General features: G+C 37.9%; 1 protein-coding gene across 1 annotated transcript; it reads right to left on the bottom strand.

The window, feature by feature from the left end:
* Window positions 1-10,980: 10,980 nt before the first annotated feature.
* Window positions 10,981-18,447, bottom strand: LOC142426698 (olfactory receptor 4F3/4F16/4F29-like). Its single transcript, XM_075532273.1, has 2 exons — window positions 18,438-18,447; window positions 10,981-11,924 (listed from the first exon to the last, which is right to left on the bottom strand). The coding sequence occupies exon 2, from the start codon at window positions 11,920-11,922 to the stop codon at window positions 10,981-10,983; it is 942 nt and encodes a 313-aa protein (XP_075388388.1). The 5' UTR covers window positions 11,923-11,924; window positions 18,438-18,447.
* Window positions 18,448-20,165: the final 1,718 nt, after the last annotated feature.

Consider the following 20,165-nt stretch of genomic DNA (forward strand, 5'->3'; position numbering starts at 1 on the left):
TGGCATATGTGCAAATGTGCTTGACACACTGGATGACTGTACGGATTGTGATAAAAGATATAAAATCCCCAATAAAAGTAAGAAAAAATGTTAAATTGGTAAGAAAAGAAAATAGGAAAATTGTATTAATAAAAAAGATTTAAAGTGATTTTAGTAATAACACCTTTATAAATATTCTAGTAAACCCTTGCACTATCTGCATAAGAAGTTGGATGATGCTGTGAAACTGAATTTTACCACATAATCTCAGACAAATTGTTTTCATCTAAAATTATACAGATAATATAAAGTGGGGCTATATATGATTTTGAACTTCCAAAAATTTGTCTTCTCTTACTCATATAACAAATTCTTTAAACAATAGAAGCCATAAGGCAACCCATCATAATTTATTAAGCACATGTGAACTTGAATCCAAACTTGAGGCAAGTAGCGCAGAAAAAGAAAAGCCACTGATCGCTCTTCCTTGTTCTCAATTTCAGGGGGAAAGCATTCAGAATGTAGTTATTGACTATCATGTTAGCTGTAGGTTTTATTGATGCTTTTGGTGACATTAATGAAATTTCTTTCTATTCCTTGTGCTGATATTTTTATTATGATTAGAAATTAAATTTTGTCAAGTGCTTTTTTGCATATATTGAGATAACAATGTGGTTTCCCTTTTTCGGTTTATTGATTGGTTAATCGATTTTTTAATTAACCTGGCATTTCCTGGATACAGCCCATGGGTTGCATTGTACTTCTCCTTTTGAATGTTTGTCTAAATCTGATTTGCTTATATTTTGTAGAGTATTTGGGGGGCCTATGGCCATCATGGATATTGGCCAGTGGTCTTGTTAGCTAGTGATGCCATTGCATAGTTTTCTAGGAGGGCAATTTTGGCCTCCTATTTTAAGTCGAGAAGTTTATATTTTATGAAAGCTAAAAGCCATGGTTGATGTTATTTAGTGCCTAAATGTTTGACAGACATTGGTAGTCATATCATGTGAATCCGGAATGATTTATTGGAAGATTTTAAAGCAGTAATTGAATTTCCTTAACAGGAAAATATATTATCATAAGACTATTCAGGTTGTCTGTTTCTTGGGTGAGTATAGGCAGTTTATGTCTTCCAAGTAATTAGAACATTAAATCAAAAAATTATGTGCACAATTTGCAAATCATATTTCATAGTTATATTCTTAATATATGTAGAGTGTCAGGTGAGATAACATCTTTCATTCCTGAGAAGGGGAACCTACTCTTATCTTTTTCTTGCTTTGTCTGTTTTCATGTTCGATTTTATTCATCTTTCCCAACCATCTAAGCTTTGGTTCCACTACAATTATTTTATAGTTTCTATTTCAAAAGCTTGCCATTTTTATTATTTATTTTCTTCTGCTTTTCTAATTTCTAAAGGTGAAAGTGTCTTGAATTAATAAGTTTCTAATCTTCTAAGATTAGCAAATAATATGTATTTTAAACCAATTTATTGGGAGTCAATACAGATGTATCATTCCATAGTTCAATCACATCAAGCAGTATTATACAATCAAACCACAACAAATTTCAAACATTCCTTTCTTTCCTGTACTTGTTGACATCAATCAGCTCCTTTTACCACCCCCATGACAACCACTGTCCCCACCTCTATCGGTCCATCAATTCCGTGCTTCATATATTGAAAAACAGGACAACATTACACAAATTGAAGGGTGTGACCCCCATTGACAGAACACATCTGAGATAAACCCCATTATGAACAAACAAAATACAGAAAATGTTGAAAACCAGATCAGGTCTAACATGCATCAGAGGGGGTCAACTGACAAGCTTTCAACCATTCAGGTCAGGTTTATCCGTTTGATCTTCTATAGTCAGTTCTCCTCTCCGAAGTATTATGTTTAGTAACCACTTTCCTCCCATGCCTCTATTATGGGGAGAGATCTCACCTGAGGCTTTTTTTCCTAGTAGATCTCACAAATGTATCTTGAACTTCCAGTGCCGTCAATAGCCTCTGCAAACCACATTCTCCCAATTTAGGCTCTGACACTAGTACCTCCTTCAACTTGGATTATATGATTTACAATCCTCAGTCACTGATGTTGGTGTGCTTCTTCCATATGCATTTAATTGACATCTTGCTTACACGACTGCTTATTTGGAAACCAGCCTTGAAGACCCCAGATGCTATTTTATCTGAAAGCCAGGCACCATCAAATTTCTTCACCACATTCTACCACGCCATCCATATTGTGTTAGTCTGGCTACTTTAGAGAAACAAATCCGCAGAAACTCATGCATAAAAGAGTTTTATATAAAGGGTAAGTGTGCATCAAGAAAACATCCCAACCCAGTACTGTGCAAGCCCACAAGTCCAATATTAACACATATGTCCCACACCAATCCACAAAGTCCTCCTCCCTCTCACAAAATGCACACAACGATACCTACCACAGGAGGAAAGCTCAATCAGTGAACGTGTAAGCATCTCAGCATGGGCAGGGGTCTCCACACTGCTGCTACAGCACCCAGGGCTGCATGGGGTAGGTCCATGCAGCTTCTCCTTGGGTATGTCTTGCAGGCAGTGACCCTTGCCGCCTGGAGCAAGGAACTGCCTAAGGCAGCTGCACCCTGGTCCCACCATCACGAAACAAGAGACCTGAAAACTAAAAAAGCGAGGCTCACTGAGCCATTTATCCCTCCAGCCTTCAATTAACACCACATGTGTTCATAGGCCAGGTGGTCAGTATTAAGCAACTAACTCGCCTATCTTCTGTGTTTTCTTCCTGCGGGCGAGTCTCAAGCAGGGGCAGGATATAAGAACCCACTATTCGTAGGTTGGAGCTAGAAAGCCCCAAGCCTATGCCTGGATGGAAGTTTGTTGTTTTATTTTTTAATCTGCCTCTGGCTGCCTTTAAAAACCTTCTTGGTAATTTATGGTAGACAGTCTTATCAAGCACCCTTGTAGGGCATAACTGTCTTCTGTTAATACCCCCTGGTACTAATTTTTTAAAGCCCTGTTCAGAGAGGGATATTGGTCTTGGACCAACTGAAGCTAACTCCAAATCGCAGTACCTGAACTATTCACTTATACCAAATCAGTGCTTTCATGGCTGGATGCTATTTACACAAACAACAGGGGTTAATTGTCAGGGAAATTTTACAGTAGTGTTCACTGAGAATGTCAGTCACAGGATTGCCAGAATAATACCTGTCTCATACGGCACATAGGGCATCTAGGCAGCAAAGCCATGTTTGCCCACTGTCACTTCAATCATCTTGGTCCAGCCATCTTCTGCTTCCTCGGACACCACGTATTTTCCATCTTAAGTCCTCAGTTTACAAGCGTGTCTGAGGTAGAGTCCAGTTCACCCAGTGGATGTTCTGCATCAGATCACACTGAGGCAGTCTCTGGAGCATGCCGTGCACCTTGAAGATCCAGGTTCAATGCCACAGAGAGCAAAAGTATCACTTCCACCTAAATATTGGTCTAAGAGCATACCATGGATTTTGATGTTGTATTTTCACTTTAATTCATTCAAAATGTTTTCTCATTACCCTTATGACTTCTCCTGCACCCATGTGTTATGTGAACTTTGATGTTTAATTTAAAATATTTTTAGAGTGTCTAGATGCTGTTGCATTCTTCATTTGTGTTAGATTCTGCTGTTGTTAAAGAATGTGTATTTTAAAAATTTGATTGTTTTCTAAATGTCCTAGAATATGCTCTCACATGGTGACTATCCAAGTACACTTTTTTAAAAAGTGTTCATTTTGAAGTATTGGATTAATGACTTTTTGGATAAAATAGATTGATAGTACTATTTAGGCATTACATAGTCTAATTAATGTTCTGTATTTATTCCATCAGTTACAAATAGGAGCGTCTAAGTCTCTAAGTATATATGTGAATTTATCTATCCTTACTTTCAGTAACAATTTACTGAATTTATTTACTCTTACTTCTATTTGTTATGGCTCCTTGTGATTAAAATCATACACATTCATGATTTATATCTTATTGGTGACTTGACCCATTTAAATATTTGTTTTGGCCAGACATTCCTGGGATGAAATTAAGGTAGTATGGCAGAGGCCAGACCAAATCCAGGGATACATATGGTAGCCAAAGAAAGAAGAAGGTGGGGGGGGGATGGGAAGGGTATCGGAGGAACAGGGCACTAACCCACACAAGGGAGGGTGTTGTTTATATCTCCACAGAGAAAGAGGGACCAGACTTCAACTCAGTGCTCCAAGAAGAGAACGTAATACACCAGCATGGAGCAGGGATCCAATAGAGAGGGCTGAAGGGCTGGCCCCAATCTGAACTATGTGGACAACCCCACCTCCTCACAGAAGAATTCACTTCAGAGGACAGCACTGAGGCTACAAATCAGGGAGAGGAACATGTCTGACCAGAGCGCACAGGAGCAAATGAAGGGGGAGGAAGAGAGAGTGGAACACATCCTGGCCCACCAAGCCCTGAGGACAATATTCCCTCTCAGAGCAGCCAAAGCACAGAAAGGACCACAGGGCAGACCCCACTAGGAGACACGACATCCCTAACTGACCCATAGCACTCTGGTGGACAAAACTAGAGACAGTGTGGGAATTGTGCCCGATCTGACCACACCACACTGAGGCAAAACACTAAGGGTATACAACAGAACAGCAGAGGGACAGAGGAACTAAGTCCCCAGGTGATACCAAAACTAGACTTTGGGTCCAGGGTATGGGACTGCATCAGACTCAACCGGAAAACACTCCTAAAGGTCAACAAACAGACCTTGAACTATTTACAGGCTTTTCTTTTCTTTTTTTGTTGTTGGTTTTGTTGTTGTTTGTTTTGTTTTCTTTTGTTGCTTTGTTTTTCTCTGTCTTGTTTTTTTGTGCATATTAGTATCTCTGCAGATCTATCTAGATAAGGTAGGTGGGATAAATAGTCTGGAGGAGAAAACAACAGGACCAATGATTCTGTCGGTGGACATGCAAGAGGGGGAGTTGGGGAAAGGGAAGTGACTGTTAACAAACCAGAGACAAGGCAACAAATGATGGAGGAGGCTTTAGGAGACCTGGTAGGGCGAGGAGGCTTTAGGAGACCTGGTAGGGAGAGGAGGCTTTAGGAGACCTGGTACGGAGAGGAGGATTTAGGAGACCTGGTAGGGCGTGATCAAGGGCGATGTAACCGAGAGGAATTACTGAAACCCAATGAACATAATAGTTGGAAGAGAGGAAAGTAAAAAGAAATAGAGAAAAGGACTAAGAGGCAAAGGGCATTTATAGAGCTATAAATACAGCCATGTACAGATGTAAGTATATTTATATATGATGATTGGGAAATAGATCTTTGTACATATATTTATAGGTTTAGTATTAAGGTAGCAGATGGACATTGGGCCTCTACTCAAGTTCTCCCTCAATGCAAGAACACTTTGTTCTATTAAAGTGGTATTCCATGATGCTCACCTTCCTGCAACGATTGCTGAGGCCAAACAAGGTACATAAACAAATGTGGTGAAGAAAGCTGATAGTTCCTGACTTTCAAAAGATATAGTGTTTGGGGTCTTAAAGACTTGAAGATAAACAAGCAGCCATTTAGCTGAGAAGCACAAAGCCCACATGGAATAAGCACACCAGCCTGTGTGATCATGAGGTGTCAAAGGGATTAGGTATCAGGCATCAAAGAACAAAAACTCACATCATTGTGAATGAGGGGAGTGTAGAGTAGAGACACAAAACCCATCTTTAGGCAACTGGACATCCCCTTACAGAAGGGTGGCAGGGAGGAGACAAGCCAGTCAGGGTGTAATATAGCACCGATGAAACACAACTTTCTTCTAGTTCTTTAATGCTTCCTCCCACCCACTATTATGATCCCAATTCTTCCTTACAAATCTGGTTAGACAAGAAGGATGTACACTGGTACAGATAAGAGCTGGAAACACAGGGAATCCAGGACAGATAAACCTCTCCTGACCAAGAATGAGAGTATAGATACCAGTAGATAAGGGGAAGGTGGGGAAGAGAGGGGGAAATCAATCATAATGATCTACATATAAGCCTTTCCTAGGGAATGGACAACAGAAATGCTAGTGAAGGAAGACATCAGACAGTGTAAGCCTTTAAATATAATAATAACTTATAACTTATCAAGTAGGGAGAGGGTGGGGAAAGGAGGGAGGAAGGGAAGGGAAAATGAGAACTTGGTACCAAGGGCTCAGGTAGAAAGAGAATGTTTTGAGAATGATAATGGCAACAAATGTACAAATGTGCTTGACAGAATGGATGGATGTATGGATTGTGATAAGAGTTGTACGAGCTCCCAATAAAATGATTCTTTAAAAATTTGTATTGACATGTAATTTACATATCATGAAATTAAATAGTTTAGTCATATTAAAAAGAGTTGCGCAATCATCACCATAATCCATTTTAGAACATTTTGTTCTTTCTTGTGCTCATTGTTGCTAGCCTCCTTTCTCCCTGAAACCTTCCTGGCCATATCCCTAGGTAATTACTAATCCACTTACTGCCTCTATAGGGATATACAATACATACAATACTCTCTATCTAGTAGCAACTCTATTCAGATTGCTGGACTATGGTCAGAGTCTTAATTCTTTGGGAAAATGGAGGTGGCGCTTCCACTGTCATCCTTGGTCTTCTATAAACTGGGTGTTCAAAATTTAAGCTCTGATATCGTTCCCTTCTTCTAATTTGTATTTTAATTATTTATAATTCTGGATCATGCAGGTGTGCTTCTTTCTTGTAGACTTAGTTGACACCTCACTTAGATAGCTGCTTGTTTTGAGACAAGCCTGTGAGACCCCAGGCACTGTTGTTTCTGATAGTCAGTCACCATCTGATTTCTTCACCACACTTCGCTATTGTACCCTTATCTTTAGTAATCTCTCCATGAAGGTGATGATTGAGTAGGGTCATGTTATAAGAACTAATTGATCTTGGATTAGGGCTGAGATTTAATGTGAACCTAATATCTACCCATATATGATTTATATATGTCCCTAGTTCATTTTAGAGACAGCATTATCATTTAATTGGAGAACATTATAAATAGTCCCCAATGGGCATAATTGACCCATTTTTGATTGAGTAATGGCTACTTTCAACTCTAACAAATTTCTTTCATCTAAAATATACTTTACTATTAATAAGATCATTCTCATTTTTTGTCAGTGTTTCTATGATGTATTTTCTAGTTATTTCCTTTTAACCTATCTCATTAAATTTTGATAATTTATCCACTCGGTCAGTTTTTTGGACACTGGTGGCTGATTTGCTACTGCAATACAGCATTTGATTAAATATGTTATTGAGATGCATTGATAAATGATCATAATTCAAATGTAAATGTTAACCCCCCCAAAAAACAGCAATTAAAAAATACGCCTGGATATTATGGCACATAATACGAAAATATGGCACATAACAGAAATTTGAAGATCAAACACTTATTCATTGTAAATTCCATTTTCAAACAACATGAGTGGAGATTACACAGGTAGTCTTTGCTAGATAGAATATGCATGAATCAAATTGACTACATCTATGGAAAGAGAACAAACTCAATATCATCAATCAGAAGAACACCAGAAGATGGTTATAGAACAGACAACCAATTACTCATAGGCAAGTTCAAGTTGAACTGAAAGAAATTAAAAGAAGTCCAAAAGAACTAAAAATTACTTTGAGTATATCTTACCTGTATTGAAAGACTAGCTCAAGAACAGATTTAAGATATTGAATACCAATGACTGAAAATCAGACAAATTGTGGAAAGGCTTAAGGAACATCACACATGAATAGTCTCCACAATCCTGAAGCCCTAAAGAACTGAATAGTGCCTGGATATCACTACCAATTTCTCTAAAAAGGATCCAAATAAAAGGTCCTGTATAGGTGGGAGAAAAATGTGGAACAAAACTCAAGATCATATGAGAGACCAGGCTTCCTGTTTGGGACGCTCCAGATTCTTATCGTTAGTTACCCTGCATGTCTGGTATTGCTCACCTCTGTGCTAGAATAATCAACCATTGAAAATCAAAGAGTAGCTTTGAAACAAGACAAATGTTCAGAAGGTTAAGAAAGTAGTGGAAATGTAAACAGGAAACAGTGAGAGGAAGTGGGATATGTGATGGCATAAAGAAGAGATTGTAATGGATGAATTGGAGCAAAATATTTACGAATTGTTGAATATAAAATTGACTATCCCCTTTGTCAACCGTTACCTAATTTACAAAAAAACCTTTAAAATTAAAAGTAAGAAATTGTTTTTTAAAAAGAAAGGAGTGGAAGTAGGAAACAGAAAAGAAGTGGAATACATGATGTTACTTTGTGGGGCTTGCAAACAATGACATTGCACAAAATGTGTACAAATTCTTGAATGAAAATGTAACTTGCTTCCTTAGGTTTGATCCAACCTCCTCCCAATTCCCTGTATCTCAACCCAAATGTTATGATATAGGTGGCTTCTCTTCTATACCTACCGTGCTGATTGCACTTACTTCAGGGGACTCATACGGTACCCCTCTTTTGTGATTGGCTGACTTCACTCAGCATAATTTCCTCCAACTCTTCCCAAGGAAAGATGTGCTTCATTTGCTCATCAGTGCTTTTTGGTGATGCATAGTTCTCCATTGTGTGTATGTGCCAGAGTTTACTAATCTGCTTGTCTACCGATGGAAATTTAGGTTGTTTCCAACTCTTTGTGTTTGTGAAATGTGCTGCAATAAACATTGGAGTGCATACAACTGGTCGTGGTTCATTTCTGACCTCTTCTGGGTGTATACACAGTAGAGGGATAGCTGGGTCTTAAGGTAGCTCAGTTTCCATATTTTTTAAGTATCACCAGCTCGCTTGTCATAGTGGCTGTACATATCTACAGGACCACCAGCATGAAGGAGGAGGGAGCAGGGAGACAGGGGGAAATGAGGAGCTTACACCAAGGGCTCAAGTAGAAAGCAAATGTTTTGAGAATGATGATGGTAACATATGTACAGATGTGCTTGACACAAGGGATGTATGTATGGATTGTGATAAGCATTGTCTGAGCCCCCAATAAAATGATTAAAAAATAAATAAAATAAAATCCAATATTCAGGTTAAAAAAAAGTAACTTGCTGGGTATAGGAACCTCACGGATAGTTAAGTCACACACACGTGTATATGGAGGTGCTTGAAAAGCTTGTGGGAAAAGTCCATTCTCTTTAAATTATTTTCCAAGAACTTTTTAAGCTCCTTTAAACATGTGTATATGCATGCATATGTGTGTATACATATACACACATGTGTGTGTTTATGTATGTATATAAATAGCCAAATTCAATGGGATTTCTATGTATGTCTATACATACACACACACACATATATGAACAAGCTCATGCATACATATCCCACTAAATGTATGAGTAAGCAGGGGCAAGGACACTACAGATTATCAGTGTTTAAGTCTCTGACATCCCTTAATATGGCCCATCCCATTCATGTGATGTTCATCAATAAACCTGAGTTCCATATTGTAGTTCTATTGTTCAATCTTTGAATCTGTTTCATGAATGAGGAACTAAAGGACCGATCCCATGTGTGAATTGACACATCAATGGATAAACACATTCCATTCCCAAACTCTCTCCTTACTAAGAATCCTCATATACTCATCATATGGCAAGGATTCTTTTCAGTGTCTTTGTCTAGGGCAGGGCTTGGCAAACTGCAGCTGAGAGCCATAGGTGGCTCTTTCAGTACATACATGTGACTCTGAAATAAAATGAAAATATTACGTTTGCTCATGAAAATAAAATTATCATGGTTTCTTTTAAAAGATATTCAGATAACAATTTCATTTGTTTGCAAAAGAATATTTTGGGCTCTTGAATAATTTTTAATTTTTGTGAGGGACTCTTCTAGGTCATAAATTTGAGGGTCCATTGGTATATTTCTTGGTACGTGCACAAAGACATATAGGAAATGAAATATAATTTGAGAGTTCAGTTGAATAAAAAGAATAATGGTTCCTGATTCATTTATATGCATATGTATATGAACAAAGGAACCCTGCTTGCCCAGTGGTTCAACACTCAGCCACTAACCATAAAGGTCAGCAAGTTAAACCCATGAACGATTCTAAAAGGTAATGATGTTGCAGTCTGCTTCCAGTAACATTTCCAGCTTTGGAAAGTCTGTAGCACAGTTGACTCTATCCCTCAGGTCTCTAAGGGTCCGAGTTGACTCAGTGGCAAAATTTCATTGTAATATGTGAACCCAAGGAAACCAGTTCTTATCACTACTTTCAGCATTTCAAAAACCTTCCCACAGAAAGTTTACATCAACAAATATCAAAATATTACGTGGTAACAGGGGAGCTATCTAAGAGAGCAAACAGTGAGAAAAGGGATAGGAGGAAAGACAAATAAACAGAACCAACTAGCACACTTCTGAAAGACCATGGAAGTTTTCTTGAGAATGTTTGTCTGATAATAAAATTATTTGAATTATTTGACAAAGAATCTGAACCAAAACACTTTTTTTCAAAACAAGATGACTATTGTCTCCAAAAAATGACAGGAAAATTGGTGGCTCATAACTTGCCTGCGGAACTTAAATGGGATATGAATAACATGATTGGCTAAAGTAGTGACAAATGATAAAAAGTGAACAGTTAGCTTTTTTGTTTCTTTAGAAGCAGCGTATAAGGTAATATATGGATACTTTAAGAGACTAATAAACTGATTATCTTGAGAGAAATGGAAGATAAGGAACCACATAGGAAAAAAAGACTTAGTAGATATCTCTGAAACCCCATCATACTAATTTTGAATTAACAACTGGTTTGTTTAAATCTTTCATTATACTTAAGGAAGAAAAATATTCCTATAAGTGGTAATACTCAAATTTATTGATCGTGCATTAAAACACCCAATCTCAAACATCAGATATAAGACTAAGGTCAATTAAGGTTAGTATCAATGTATTATAACATTATTTATGAATTTTTTTAGAAACCACTAGCAGTCTGAAAACTCTCTTCATTGCTGTCTTCATATCTTTATTCCTAAGTGTATAGATAACTGGATTTAGAAAAGGAATGAGAATTGAATCAGAGACAGCAAGAAATTTGTCTATTTGGGCATTGGGATGTGGCCATGTATAGACAAACATGGTTGGACCAAAGAAAAAGAAAACCACAGTGACGTGAGCTGACAGGGTGGAGAGGGCCTTGGATGAACCACCTGACGAATGTTTCCAAACAGTAAGCAGGATGTAGATGTAAGAGAGTATAAGTATCAAGAAAGATCCAACACAGAGGAACCCACTGTTGACAGTGACCATGAACTGCAACTTGTAGGTATCTCGGCAGGCCAGTCGCAGGAGCTTGGGTAGGTCACAATAAAAGCTGTCCAAAACATTAGGGCCACAGAAGGGTAGATCAATGATAAATGCCAACTGGAACAGGGAGTGGATTACACCAAGGGCCCAGGCAGAAGCCAGAAACAAAATGCACAGCCGTGGACTCATGATGGTCAGGTAGTGGAGAGGCTTACAGATGGCCACATATCTGTCAAAGGCCATAACTATGAGCAGCACCATCTCCACACCACCTATGAGATGGATGAAGAATATCTGAGTGATGCAACCTCCAAAGGAGATGACTTTGCGTGTTCTGAAAAGGTCATAAATCATCTTGGGAGTAGCAGTGCAACACACCCCCAGGTCAAGGACAGAGAGACTGGCCAATAGAAAGTACATTGGAGAATGTAAGTGAGGATCAATGGCCACTGAAAGCACAATGAGCATGTTTCCAGCCATGCTTGCCACGTAGAGTACAGAGGAGAACAGTAGGAGGAAAAGCTGAATTTCCTTTGAATTGGTGAGTCCCAGAAACACAAACTCAGACACCACAGAGTGATTCCCTCCATCCATTGATCAGCCAACACGGCTATGACTGAAACTATGAGAAGAAAACAAGGAGGAAGTCTTTATTAAATATGAAAATGACCTTAGTCATTAATATTACAATATTCACATTATATAGAGATTTACCTGGTCATGAAGTCCTTCACACTTGCTCAATGATAAGGATGATGCTAGTAACGAATATAAGCACAACTCAAGAGTAGACATTGTGAACTATCAGCAAAATTTCTCATAGACTCAAATAGCAGCAAAGAATGAGGTCACAACAAAAGCTCCACATGAACTTGCAGCAAGAAGTAAAATCTGAATTCATCCTACCTGCAAACAGAAGAGTGAATAATATTAACATAGCAGGCTTACAAATAAACCTTGTGGGAAGAAAGGGTGGTTGGCTAAAATATATGTAACATGTGCATTATTTGGGTAAAAATACGAGGGAATAAACTTATTTAATTCCCACCAAGGAAATAAAGCAACATTTCATATCATACATGACACTACTATTCCCTCTCAGACATGTTGCCTATCCTTTTATACAGCAACTGTGAAGATAATGCGGGACCACAGTGTTTTGTTAGGTTCATTTCCTTGTACATAAAGTCATTATGAGTCAGAACACACCCCTGACACATAACACTACATTCCATATACCTTGCGGACTGAATACTCAGAAAGTAGAAGACAGGAAAATATTTATTGTAATTAATAATCATTCACCCCTGGGAGTGAGTATTGGCTGAAATATGAGATGTGACTGAACTAAAGAGAAAATCGCATGTATATTAAGATAAAATAGAGGTATATGAAATTTCAGAACAAAGTAGAGTGGCAGTAGAACTCAGATTATGTGGAATTTATCAACAATTGAAATATTAAGCTTTTTCATCAGATTTGATCATTTTAGCTGCAACTCTGCCATGCCATTTCTTAAAACTTTTATTAAAATCCCACATCATCCTACAACATTCAATAAAGTTCCCTTTGAAGCCTACATCTAACTCTGAAAGAATTTTCACCAGCTCTACGAAAAAGGAATGAAATACTATTTTTCATCATCAAATGAACATTATAGGATCTATCCTGAAGAGCAATGTTATTTGTAGTAGGGTAATACCTCTATGCCAACAAGAAAGACCAGTTAATACAACTATTACAAAATTTACACACCAACCACTAAAGCAGTGGTTCTCAACCTGTGGGTCACAACCTCTTTGAGAGTTGAAAGCCCCTTTCACAGGGGTCACCTAAGACCACTGGAAAACACATATTTCCTATGTTCTTAGGAACCAAGACAACATTCCTCCATTGTCTCCAGGCGGGCCCACCCACATGCAGATACACCACATACAAGTACTTGGTATGAAGACTGTTACCCATGCTGCACCATGCTTCAAGACCAAATTTCACTTATTTGTTATTAGAAATAAATAATTCACAATATATTATTAAATGTTTGTTTTGTTATTAATCACTATGCTTCAATTATGCTCAATTAGTAAAAATGAAAATACATCCTGCATATCAGATATTTACATGACAATTCTAACAGTAGCAAAATTAGAGTTATGAAGTAGCCACCAAAATAAATGTATGGTTGGGGGTCACCACAACATGAGTTACTGTATTAGAGGGCCGTGGCATTAGGAAGGTTGAGAACCATTGCACTAAAGCCAATGATGAAGAAATTGAAGAATTTTACCAACTTCTTCAGACTGAAATTGATTAGGCATTCAATCATGATGCATGCAAAATTAATGGAGTTTGGAATGGGAAAGCTGGAACCAAAAAAAAAGGGATCATTGTGTTTGTCAAGTGCCATCATTCCTCTCCAACTAATAGAGACCCCAGGTGAAACAGAATGAAACACTACACCATCATCACAATTGTTTGCCCGATTGAGCCAATTCTTTCAAGCTTTATGTCAATATAGCTAGTTAAGGGTCTTCTCTTTAAGGCTGATCCTTTATTTTACCAAACATGGTGTTCTTCTCCAAGGATAGATCTCTCCTGGCAACACATTCAAAGTACTTGAAATATTCTTACCATCATATCCTCTAAGGAGCTGTACTTCTGAGACAAATTTTGGTTGTTTCTTCTGGAATTTTATAATACTGTAAATATTCCTCACCAGCATCATAAATTAAAAACACCCCTTCTTTTCTTGGCTTCCTTATTCATTGGCTAGCTATCATAGCTACAAAAGGCAATTGAAAATGTCATATTTTGGGTCAGCACACCTTAGACCTCCAAGGGTCAGCTTTAATTTTTGGCACTTCCAAGAGATGGAGTGCAGTACATTTTCCCAATGCAAGATGTGGTCTGATTGTTTTCATATTTGCTTACATTCTTGTTTATTGTATAAACATTACTTGTTTATGAAATGCTCCTTGGGTCTTTCCATCTTTCTTTCAGTTACTAAGGCACTGTCTTTTGGACAAGTTGTGAGAGGGTTGCTTTCCTTCTATTGGGTGTAGTCCATCTTAAAGGCCATTGCTATGCTCTTCATCAGGAAGTGCGTCAAGTCCTCTTCATTTTCAACAACAAATATTGTGCTATCAGCATAGTGTAGATTGTTAATGAGACTTCTTATGATTCTGATGCCACAGTCTGCTGTATATATTCAGCTGCTCAGATTAATTGCTTGGTGTTAAGATTGAATAAGTGTGGTGAAAGGACACGTCCCTTGTACAGACTTTTTCTCATTTAAAAATAATATGTTGCCCCATGTTCTGTTTGAGCAATTGCCTTTTAGACTAAATACATGTTATCCATGAACACAATGAATTGTTCTGGAGTCCCCATTCTTTAAACTTTTATCCATAGTTTCTTATCATCTAAACAGCTGAATAACTTAGCATTGTCAATAACTTTTTGGTATCCTCTGCTTTCAGCCAAGATCCAGCTGGCATCATCCTACATCATTCTCCTTCCACGTCCTCTTCTGAATCTGACTAGAATTTCATGTGGCTCCCTGTCAATGTACTATTGCAACAGTTTTTAAATTATTTTAGCAAACTGTCAATTTCATGTGATATTTAAAGAATTGCTGCATTCTACTGGCCATCTTTCTTGGCAATGGATCTTTTTCACTTTTTTGAATCGTTGCCTTCCAAATTTCTGACACAGACTAAGTGCTTCGAAAATCAGTTTTTTATTGATTTCAATTTGTATTCAATCAATTCCTGGATTCTGATCTTTGGTCTGTAAGTAGCTTACAATAACATCAATTCTTGATGATATATTACCTCTTGAAATGGTTTAACATTGACTAAATTATTTGATTCAGTAACTCTGTGCATATTTTCATCTTCCTTTGAATACTTCTTGTTTCATCAAATATTTTGCCCATTGAATATAGCAACCCAAGGGTTGATTTTATTCACTTCTTTCTGCTTGAAGACATGCTGCTTGTATTCTTCTCTTTTGGTTTTAAAACTCCAGGTCTCAGTACATTTCCTTATAATGCTTTACTTTGCCTTCTTGAGCTTAGTTTGAAATGTTCTGTTCAGCCTTTTATTTCTTCCATCCTGTGTTAGTCTGTATACTTTAGAGAAACAAATCCACAGAAACTTGTGTATAAAAGAGAGCTTTATATAAAGGGTAAGTGCATATCAAGAAAACACCCCAACCCAGTGCTGCCCAAGCCCACAAATCCAACATTAACCCATTAACCCATATGTTCAACCCCAATCCACAAAGTCCTCCTCCATCTCACAAAACAGACACAATGATGCCGACTGCAGGAAGAAAACCCAGTCAGTGAATGTGTAAGCATCTCAGCGCTGATGGGAAGTGTCCCAGAGCTGCATCGGGGTAGTTCCATGTGGCATCTACTGGGGGATGTCTTGCAGGAAGTGAGCCTTGCTAGCTGAAGCAGTGAAGTGGCTAAGGCAGCCGCACCCTGATTCGACCACCAGAAAGCAAGAGACATGAGAACTAGAAAGGCAAGGCTCACCGTGTCATTTATCTCTCCACCCTTCAATTAACCCCACATGTGTTTTGCGGCCAGGTTGGCAAAGTAAACTAACTACCTCACATCCCTTTAACTATGTTCAAGAGCAGCTTTCAGAGTCTTCTGGCATCCACTTTGGTCTCTTGTATTCTTCTTTTACTTTTAATGACCTTTTGATTTCTTCCTCCATCATGGTCTTCTTGGTGTCATCCCACAACTCATCTGATTAGTGGTAATTAGTGCTCACTGTGTCAAATCTGTTATTTGATCATATTTTGGATCTTGTGGATTTGGGTTAACTTTCTTCAGCTTGAAATTGAACTTGCATATTACGAATCGATTAGGCTGTCTGACAATTGACCCTTGATCTTATTTTGCAAAAAAAAAAAATTGGTTAACTTCCTCTTGAAATGGTTCTTCCCATGGTGCAGTTAGTTGATTCCCTTGAATTCTATCTGGAGAAACCCATTTGTAAAGTCATTGCTTATGTTGTTGAAAAGAGGCTTTTGTAATGAAAACACATGCTTCCCACATCACTCTACTTCTATATTGGGTTTGATAACTTCTTTCAATGTCTACACAAAACTCGAAAACAATACTCACAACCATGGAGGTTTATTCGGGATGTGAACAGATTACCTCAAGCCAGGATCAGAAAACATTAAGGACACAATCTTTTGTTCAAAGCATGTATCTCTTCAGACAACAGCCAAGTCCCTCTCTCTGCTCCTCGACTGCCTAACCTGTGGTCCCTTGGCTTCTGTACCCCACAATCCTGGATACCTTCCCTCTGCTCTTCCTCGCCATTTCATAGATTCATGGCTGCTCATAGGCCTGTCTGATCATCTACGAGCCTTGATCTCTGATATAGGATGGGGACCTTTGTTCTGTCCCATAGGCTAGGTGCTACAGTCTCTAGTTCTGCTTCAGATAGAGATCTCAAACCTGCTCCACTGTTGGCTCCTTCTCCATGGTGGCCCTAGGATTCTCTCTGACTGCTCCTGAGATGGCTCTTATACGCAGAAGAATGACTGTGATGGAGATTTGATTGTCTTTCATCAGATCGCACCCTCCAAGGAAGCAAAGGCTAGTGACTTGGTTCAGATGTTCTTAGAAGGTTGGGACTCATTATCTCCCACATTAAACCTGTTCATTAACATAGGAAAAAAACCCTCCAAAATTGAATTAAAGTCACAGACATAGGGGTTCAGATTTATAATACATGACATAAAGGATTTTGGCTATAAGTTCCATATTAATTGGGTGAGCACGCAACAAGAAATCTCCGTTATTTATCCCATCAGGTTAGTAATTTTATTTGTTCTGTTATTCACCAGCCACTGTGTTAGCAGCATTGGTATTTAAAGAAACCTACCATTTAGTAGAGAAAATAATAAGTACTACATATCACACTTTACCATACACTGTACTTAATTATATTCAACAAATATTATCAAAATACCTTGGAAGTTATATATACTATCTAGTAGATTTCTGGTGTCTTAAAAATAGGAAATTTGTTTGCTCATCTTTGCATCACCAGTACTTTGGATGATTTAATTTCTCAAACTTATTAAAAACCTTATAATTAAAAGTTTTGTCTCAATTTTATGTGAGTAATAGGAATTGTACACTCTAGTAAGTAGTATCAATTTCAACACAAACCAAAACACATTGCCACTGAGCCAGTTCTGACTCATAGTGACCATATAGACAAAAGTAGAACTGCCCTTGTGGGTTTCCAAGGCTGTCACTGTCTCACATGGAGCTGATGGTGGTTTTGAACTGCTAGTCTTTCAGTTAGCAGCCCATGAGTCACCACTACACAACCAAGGCTCCTAATTTAAACAAGAGTTTGCCTATAACCTTGCGTTTTTAATTCCCTTTGATATTGTGTCTATCATAATATTTGGCACTTACAATATGCTCAACAAATATTCGTAAAGAAATAAAGAAGTTACTGATCCTGCAATGTTCTATCCTGTGCTCTCCATCTCAGTCTTTATCACCAAGTCCACATTTTCCAAATACTAACCCTCTGTCTTTGTCTCCAATGCTCACATTGCAATCTCCAGTAGGGATCCGTGCCTCTTGATTACACGTTTGTTTAATTTCACTCTGAGGAAGTTGGTAACATTCTTCATTGACTGAACCACTGGTTTCAGTGATTAATGCATAAATTTGGATAATAGTTTAGTTAACTGATCTTACTTATAGGAGTATTGTATTATCCTATCACAGATCTCATTGTACTTCAAAATAGATCGTGATTTTTTTAATGAAAAACATAGCATCTATCCTCATTCCTAACATAATATTATATGATTATCTAATTTTAATAGTCAATTCCTGTACATTTCACCTAAATAATGCCTATGATCGCAGTGTTTATGTCTTCCACATTAATTTTCATGATTTCTGATTTTCCTATGTTCATACATTGTACAATCCACATTCTGATGATTAATGGGTGCTTATAGTTATCCACAAATGGCAATTCAGAAATATTTTTTTCTAGCCACATAATTAAGGTTGATTCTCCTCTGAGGAATACTAGTATTCTGAGAGCCTTCCAATATGAGGGGCTCATCTTTAGCACTCTGTCCAAAAATACCCCTAAGCTGTACCTAAGGCTTTCAGAACTTATAGTGCAGAAGGAGGTGGTCTAAGAGTGCCTTCTGGTCTGTCCTTTTTGGGAAGCTCTGCTGAATCTGGTGCAGCAAGGATGACCCTGCTGTGTTTGAGCACATGATAATTTTTGCAAGCCAAATCCATAGTCATTACTACAGCCATTTTTCAACAACATTAATGGTGACTGTACAAGTAGACTCCACCAGGTGGAACACACATGATTCAAATTGGGCACAACTATGGGAAGCAACAATGGAGAAGCTCAATTTCATCAGCAAAACTACAACAGATGATCAATTGTTCATTAACGAGATCATATTAAAGCAGAGGAAAATCAAAACAAGTCCAAGAGAGTGAAAATAAGAATTTACAGATATCCCATATTAATTTAGAGACCCTATAAGGAACAAGTTTCAGATTTTCCAGAACAAGATGGGTAACAGAGCCCACACATGCTAGATCCCACTAAAACAGTTGAAAATGGGCAGAAAAGAAAGAACGAGTATCCAGTGGTCTCAGAGAATGGCTTGAAAGCTAATAAACCAAAACCTTCACATCCAGACACTGCTAGGGCAAGAGAGGAGAGTAGGAAGAGGCAGAGTCCCTGTCAAGCCACCGGTGCTCTCCCCTTGGCGACCAGCCACTCGCTCTGTACCGTAGGCTCCTACTGGCCCAGCCCGGGTCCCCTTTGGATCCCAGGAAGGCCCTGTGCAGCTTCATACTCCTGGGCCACGTAAAGAACCCACCTAAGCAGAGCCTTTCATCGCCTTCCTTCCTTTCATTAACTTTTTGTTTTCTAAATAACAGCCCTTTTAATTTTCACTTTTCTCAAACTGACATTTTTCCTTCTTTCTTCTTTTTCTTTCAAATGATCCTTTTATCTCTTTATTCCTCTTTCTCTTTTTCCCTCTCTCTTATCTCCCTTCTACATTCGCACATCTTTCTCCTTTTGCATTGAAATGTCTATTATTCCTTTTGGACACCACTTAAAGTCAAGTGTGTTACCATCCACGTGACCCAGAATCCTTCATAACACTAACATTGACATCATGGTGCAGTACATCTAGAGACCGACGTCCATGAGAATCCACGGGTAAGAAAAGAAAAAGAAGCCCAAGCATGCAACACTCAGATTCAAAGGAACTTTTTAATGAAGAGAAGGTTCTGGAACTAGCAGAAAAGAATTTAGAATTTTGTTCATGTACTATAAATAGGAGGCAAAGGAATATTAAAAAAAACAATAGGAAGAATAAAAAACAAGAAACTCTACAGTAAAATCATCTAATATGATTTCAGAATATAAATAATAAGATAATCAATTTAGACAGTTTAAGAGCAGTGTAGTAGAAGTAATTAATTGCAAATTTTAATTAGTGAGTTTGAAGACAAATCTCTCAACTCCAGTCTGCAAAAGGAAGCAATAAAATGAGAGAAGAGGTTAAAATATAAGAATTATGAAAGACACTATCCAGAGAAACAACTTAGGTCTAATTGGAGTTCAAGAACAGAAAAAAAACAAAAAATCCAGAGAGAAAACAATACAAGAAATCCTGGAAGAAAATTTCCCAGACAGCATAGAAGAGGAGAAAATAACTACCCAGGAAACTGAGGGAAACCAAAATAAGATGGATTTCCAAAGAAAAATATGACAACATATCAAACATTA

Source organism: Tenrec ecaudatus, chromosome 14 (genome assembly GCF_050624435.1).
Source record: "Tenrec ecaudatus isolate mTenEca1 chromosome 14, mTenEca1.hap1, whole genome shotgun sequence".
NCBI classification, from domain to species: domain Eukaryota; kingdom Metazoa; phylum Chordata; class Mammalia; order Afrosoricida; family Tenrecidae; genus Tenrec; species Tenrec ecaudatus.